General features: G+C 30.1%; 1 protein-coding gene across 1 annotated transcript; it reads left to right on the top strand.

Moving 5' to 3' along the window:
- The first annotated feature begins 524 nt into the window (after nucleotides 1–524).
- LOC106768031 lies at nucleotides 525–1344 on the top strand. The gene has a single exon (XM_014652997.2). The coding sequence runs from the start codon at nucleotides 643–645 to the stop codon at nucleotides 1084–1086; it is 444 nt and encodes a 147-aa protein (XP_014508483.2). The 5' UTR covers nucleotides 525–642; the 3' UTR covers nucleotides 1087–1344.
- Nucleotides 1345–7363: the final 6019 nt, after the last annotated feature.

The following is a 7363-nucleotide window of genomic DNA, read 5'->3' as shown; positions in this document are numbered from 1 at the left end:
GATTTAATATTTGATATCTTGTTAGGTTTTAAGATTTTGTTTGTTATTATTTCCGTTTGTTATTATTCTGTGTATATAGCTGAAAGGTTAAATAGAATTATAACTAATTCTGTTATAATCTTGATGTATAAATATTTGTATTGCATTATGCAGAAGGAAGATAATACACAGATTGTTCTTTGCCTCTCTTTCTCCTATCAAGCATGATTCTCATTATTTAACGTTTCATTATATAATATTTCAATATATGCAATCTAACGTGGTATTTTGGTTTGAGGTGTTTGAATTCAAGTATTAGGCTACTGCTTACTGGTCATGGTCTTCGACTTGAAGCAGCTCATACCTCCAAAGCAGTGGGCACCAAGAAAACTTAGTGACACGAGTTTTATTTACCAACTTACACAAATTGGACCCGGAATTATTCCATTTTCTAATTCTTTCGTGCTATTTTTCTTCCATAAGTGTGCAGTGATGCAAGCCTTTCTCCAAATCTACAACATTCCAAATTGACTTATAATCTTTCGGAACCACCTAGGTTGCTTCCTCCGAAGAAAAAAATACATGTACACAATTTGACTCTGCATACTAGATTCATCTTAGTCGACAACTTCCCCCTCTATATAAAGGACTTCTTGCATCTCAATGCTACACAATTATCAAACACAACTTTTCCCTTATTCTCTCGCTCTCTCAGATTCCCCAACAAACACACCAACTCTACATTTTTTCTGTAAATTAAAGATGACAAGCATCACGAAAACTCGGGCCTTTGCAGTTCTCGTTTTACTGGTGAGCACTGCTTTGATGGGCTTAGAAGCCCGTCCACTGAGTATCATTGAGACGGGAAACTCCGCCAGTGGAGGAGCGGTTCAAGTGGTGGGTTTCGTCGATTGGTTAGGTCTGGGAGCGATTAAGGACTCAGGTCCTAGTCCTGGAGGGAAGGGTCATGAGTTTACAAATAGCAACACCCTTGGTGGAATCAAGGACTCGGGTCCAAGCTCCGGAGGAGAGGGTCACAAATTTACCAACAGCGACATCCTCGGTGGAATTAAAGACTCCGGTCCAGCCCCTGGCCAAGGACACTGATTAACATCTTCATGCTCCACACACACCCTCCGTTTTAGTTGGAAATAATTCTCAAAAAGATTCCTTTAGTTGGAAAATAGGTTTCAGGTTAATTGATTCCTTCATTTCTTTAATTTCTGTCTAAATTTTTCATTTCACTTCATTCTTCCGATTGTAATATTGTAATACTCCTGTTCATGGACTATAGTTCAGAATTTAAATTGTTGTGCTGTGTTATTTTCCGTAGTGACAATGGTAAAGTAACAACAGAGTAATGCAATTCACATGTACCATTATTTATTTAAAAATATTTTTTCACACACCTATTTTTTTTATATTTTAACTTTATTTTAAAAAAAAAATATATAAAATTTTACATATGATCATTTTATTTTTATACTTTGTATTAAATAAATATAAAAGTATAGGATGGTATTAATTTTTGTTACATTCAAATTTGTGAACCATTTTGCTTGTATGACTCGTGCATAAGGTGTTGGTGAGATAGATGGATGGAACTGTCTTCAAAGTTCAAACTCACTAGTCACATCCACGTGCAGACTATGGACGTGGTTCAAGGCGTAATATATGGAAACCAAACCCGCACGCTAGAATTAAATTCCACGCGGAGAAGAAATGTAAAGATAAGATTAATATAATTTATTTTAAACATTTTATAGAGTTGAAAGATCAATAAAAACGTTTAGATTAAGAAGCTAATTTAATTTATATAAAAATATTTCAATTAAATATTTTTTTATCTCATTAAAAGTCCATCCCATAGTTCTCTATGTTACAATATAATTTAGTATTTGATCTATTAAGGTGGTCTTCACTGCACTATTTTAAATTTGGTGTTTGATATATTTAACATACCTAGTATTGAGCAGTACCATGACACGACCGAATATCATAAAATGTAACAATCCAAGAAAATGGATTTAATCTACTTCCTTGAGTTATCACAAATTTAGTATTAAGCACTACCTCATCATAAACATCTTAAAGAAAATATTAGCAAGCATACAATGTGTAATACATAATCTTTGCATATATCTATCTTTCAAAATACATTTGAATACTCAGTTTTTCAAAATATAAAAACACAACAAGGCTATTTCATTATATCACATGGTTAGATACATATACCTAAATAATTATAAAAACATCATCTTCAACTACTATTATTACATACACTCTCATATATTCACACCATAAAAACGACGATTACAAAAGAGACAAAACAACAAAAAGAAGGTTAACTAATAATAAGTTAGACATACATATACTATAAATTTATTAAAAGCATTTAAATTCAACATAACAAAATAAATTAGTTTATTTATGACATAACATTGTACAAAGTTTGGCAAGGATAAAATCTAGACTTGATTGTCCATATTTACTCCTTCAACTTTCACCATGACACCTTGTATGGGCTTGTAGCCTAATAAAGTAAGGATAGTTTCTAACCAACACATATCTCTAACCAATTCATAACACTAAAGTAGCGAGCTTTATACTTCTTCCTTATAAGTCAAGACCTAAGACAAGTATTCAATTTCACTTTAACTATTCCATTGCATTGATTCAATTTTAGGCTTGTAACCTCGTCACCTCATCATAATTATGATTACACCTCAATTCCTCATAACAAAAAACCAGATATAGCTCATTCATCACATCCTCATAATATCACATTCAATCACAATAGAAATAAAAAATTATAACAATCCAAGATGTCGCTTAAGCGAGATTCTATCATTTGAGGGACACTATTACAAAAATTGAAATGAGCCTCTAGAGCATTCTTGCCTGGGCGAGAGGGGCTCTTGTTTGACTAAGTGAGTTGTCACCTGGGTAACAACTCGATATAGACAAAAAAAAGTTCTTATGGCTTTTTCACTTGAGCGAGAAGCCTATTGCTTGGGTGACACCTTTTCTCACTTAAGCGAGAAGTTACTTGAGAAACAACTCGACATAGAGCAAGCTAAACTCCTGGGCTATGGTCACTTGATCAAGATTTTCTTTTGCCCAAGAGAAAATAACAAAATTATGCTCTAACAATCTCAATTCTCAAAGCTCAAAAATCACATACCACCACAATTCAAGCAATTCCATGGATCAAAATACAACATGCAACACATATTTACTAAAACTAAGATAAATTAGCTTTCCTCACCTTGTTAAAAGTTCTTCTTGATCTCCTAAATCTCCTACCTCTAGATTTTTGTGAAAACCCTAAACCAACGTAAAGTGGAATCCAAGTTCATAATCTAAGAGTATGCTAAATTCACTATGGACAAAGAGAACTTAGAAGACGTAATAGAAATACATGCACATCCACTACTACACATACATGAGAAAGGCTTTTTTTTTTTTTTAAAGTAGAAGAGAGACTTATTCTTTGAAACAACTTGTTAAAGATAAATCTTTTCTTCATTCTAAAGTAGTGTTGAGGTTTGGGAGGAATTTGCAAGGAGGACTCTTCTCCTTTAGGTTGTTGTTCCCTAGGTGAGAAGAAAAGGAACAAATGTGAAAGAAAGTATAGATGAATTAGAAGAGAAACCTTTTGAAAAAACAAAGATTATAGATTTTACACAGCTATCAAAGATAAATAAATTTACACAGTCATTAATTTAGAATATATTATATAGTTTTTTTTTCTATAAATTTATCTTTGTCTATTTATCATAAAAGAACAAAATAGTGAATTTGATGAATCATAAAAACTTCATAACTTAATTTTACGTTTAAAATTTTAAAAATATGAAAATAAAATGTCTTTTTTTTTTTTTTTGCCGTTGAGATATTTTATGAAATATATGTTGTGCTATTTAAAATATAGTTTTTGTATGAATGTTTTTTTAAAATGATACAAATAAATAAATATATTTTAATAAAAACATTTTATATATTCAGAAATTTTAAGTAAGTGCTAACATTAGCTTGTTTAATAAGAATTATGAACTTCACATTCTAGTTCGGTTGAGAGCAGACAATGTCCAATAAAAGCTATGATTTTCACATTCCAATTCGGTTAGGAGTAGATAATAATCTATCTAATAAAAACTATGATCTTCACATTCCAGTTCGCTTAGAAGTAGACCGTAACAATTCATAATTTTTCTTACTTAATGTTATTTATTTAATAATGTATATTATTTTCATTTTAATATAAATACAAATATTTTATTTATGTTAAAGCTTACTTACCTTGTTTGTCCAAAGTTTGATTAAAAAGTTTCAAATTTGTCTTCACTTAATTTATTTTTTCAATCAAGTCCTAATTTTGAAAAACTAACTCAATTACATCATTTTCATTAGTACCTTACCAATAACGTTAAATACATGCCATGTGTTAGATTATCTATTTTTTTTTATTTTTTTCTTAGATAATTAAATTTTCTTAATTTTTTATATATTTTTTCACATGTCAAACCTAAGGTATAGTTTGTGGTTAGAGATGACAAAAAAATGCGCGGGCACGGGTATCTGCGAGTAAAACCCGTGACGGGTAGTTATTACTCGTAGATATTTACTATCTGCGGTAACGGGTAGCGGGTACTTTAATACCTGCTTCTAAACGGGTCGGGTACGGGTATTATACTACCTGACCCGCAGGTACCCGTTACTCGCAAAAAACAATAAAAAAAATTAATTTATATATTTTTCAATTAAATTTAATTAAAAATAAAATAAAATTATTTTTTATCAGGTTAAATTCAATTAAAATTAAATTTTAATTTATATTATATATATTGTAATTTTATTTAAATTTTATTTTAAAATGTGTAAAATATTTTTTTTTTCAGGTATCCGTGGGTACTCGCGGGTTTTAAAATACCAGTGGGTATTTTTAAACGGGTACCCGATGGGTAGCGGGTAGCGGGTTGGGTGACGGATACATTTTTATCCGGCGGGTCAAGTTGTAGATAGGCACTATCCGTGCCCGACCTGACCCGTTGTCATCCCTACTTGTGGCACCAACAGTGTCACATGCCAATATTTGTATTGTGTATCACTCTCAGTACTTAGTGTCATTATTTTATATTCAATTTAATTCCTAATTTAATTGAGTTCCATTCTTTTATATATGGAACAATATTGTTCCTCTCTAAATTAAGACTTAAATTTATTATTTGTATAAATGTTATTATGATACACCAACAACATATAATTTTTTAAATAGAATTTTTAAAAAATATTTCTTAAAAAAAAAAGAGACATTGAAACATGATATGTCACTAGTGCAAAAACACCTTATAACGTCATGTATTTAACGTCAAACCACTCAATAGCCAACATTAAAAATGGCTGGTGGCATTTTTGTAAATAAATGCAATTATTAAACGTCATTTATAATTGTAATTCGACGTAAAAGAATATAAAACGTCGAACGCCCCAATGTTAGATGTTAAAAGGTTAGTGAATTCAAAAAAAAAAATTGAGCGGGAGATTGAAAATTCATTCATTTTATCTTAGCGCGCAGGACCATTTTCTCTGCTCAAACTTTTTTTGAACGAAGTTTGACGACCATCACATGTAATCTTTCTTTCATCTTATACAAATGCATGTTAATTAACTACTTTAGGTATGATTTTCGTTTGTTTTCACCGATTATTTTCGTGTTCTTGTCCTTCATAGGCGCGTTCTACTTTCTCTCTCACTGGTGAAACACTTTATTCCGATGAATCGAGGTTAGTTTTCGTTTTCATTTTCGTTTTGAAGAACTTATTTGTTGATAACTTGTTTGTTATTTTTTTGTTGAACTTGTTTGATGTTGTTGTTGTTTGGTTGAAGTTATTTGTTATTATTGTTTGATATTTGATTGAACTTCTTTGTCGTTTGTCATTGTTCTTTGATTGATCCTATATTATTGTTCATAGTTTATGCTTTATAAAATACCAAAAACTGAAAATTGTTGTTTTTCCTACTTTTTAGGTTTCGTAGAGTTGTAAAAGAATCACAATTATTTAAAAAAAATAAAAAAGAATAGATTAACGTCGTATATTAACAAAGTTCGACGTTAAATTAACGTCAAATTTTTTAAATTCGACGTCAATTTAACGTCTCCTGATATAACGTCGTCATCGAATTCGATGTGAAAGGCCAAAAATATTCGACGTTATATGCTGTTTTTGTACTAGTGTGTATTTAACGTTGCTAGTAAGTTATTGACAAAAAAAAAAAACTAACCGTTATTTAAAAAAAAATGAGACTTAATTGAAACAAAGATCCAAATGAAAAACACGGGCCACTTGACCCGGCCCACCATGAGTTGGTCGCTTATTGAGTCAACCCAACCCGACTCATTTATGGGTGTTGCTCCCTCCACCTTCCCAAGTGCTCCTCCACCTCCCCACTATTTTTATTTATTTAAAAAATATTTTAGATCTCTCCACTATTTTCTTTTATTTCAAAAATACCATTCACCTCTCCCATTATCCTCAACCATCTTTCTCTTTCTCTCTACATTAATGGAACATTCACACAATTCAAATTTAAATTTGTGATATATTACAAATATAAAATTCAAAGAAAACTTCAATATTAGTGCTTCTACCATTTCCATTTTATAAAAGTTAGATGCAAATACAAAATAATAAACATAATAATATTAATAGTAAATAATGATATATTATTATTATTATATATTAACTTTATAATGACGAAAAAACTAAATAAATTCTAAATCTTTAACAAATAACTTTTTTTTTTATATTTTAATTATTTAATATTTGTTTATATTATTTATCTAATAAATTAAATAATTTATTTAAATTATATGAGTCAAACACGTCGGTAAGTTAAAAACATAATATAATGTTAAAAGTTAAAGATATTATATGTAAAAAATAAATACATATATAAACATTTTTCTATAAATTTAGAATAAAATTTTACCATTTATTAAGTAATTTAAAGTGAAAGAAATATATTCAACAGCGAAAATAAAATTGAATCAAACTTATTTAAGAAAATATATCACAAGTTCAAATCTGAGTCATGTAAATGCTGAGCCATGTAAATGCTCCATTATTGTAGAGAGAGAAAAGGAAAGATTGTTAAAGATAACTCCATTAATGTAGAGAGAGAAAAAGAAAGATGGATAATGATAGTGGAGAGGATAATGATAGTGGAGAGGTGCAGGGTATTTTTGGAATAAAATAAAATAGTGAGGAGGTGTAAAATATTTTTGAAATAAATTAAAATAGTGGGGAGGTGCATGACCACTTGGAGAGGTGGCGGGAGCAACACCCCTCATTTATTAGAAAAATTCGAACACGACTCGACC

Source organism: Vigna radiata, chromosome 7, assembly GCF_000741045.1.
Source record: "Vigna radiata var. radiata cultivar VC1973A chromosome 7, Vradiata_ver6, whole genome shotgun sequence".
NCBI classification, from domain to species: domain Eukaryota; kingdom Viridiplantae; phylum Streptophyta; class Magnoliopsida; order Fabales; family Fabaceae; genus Vigna; species Vigna radiata.
Note: the sequence above shows the minus strand (reverse complement) of the source record. Positions and strands in the feature narration are given on the sequence as shown.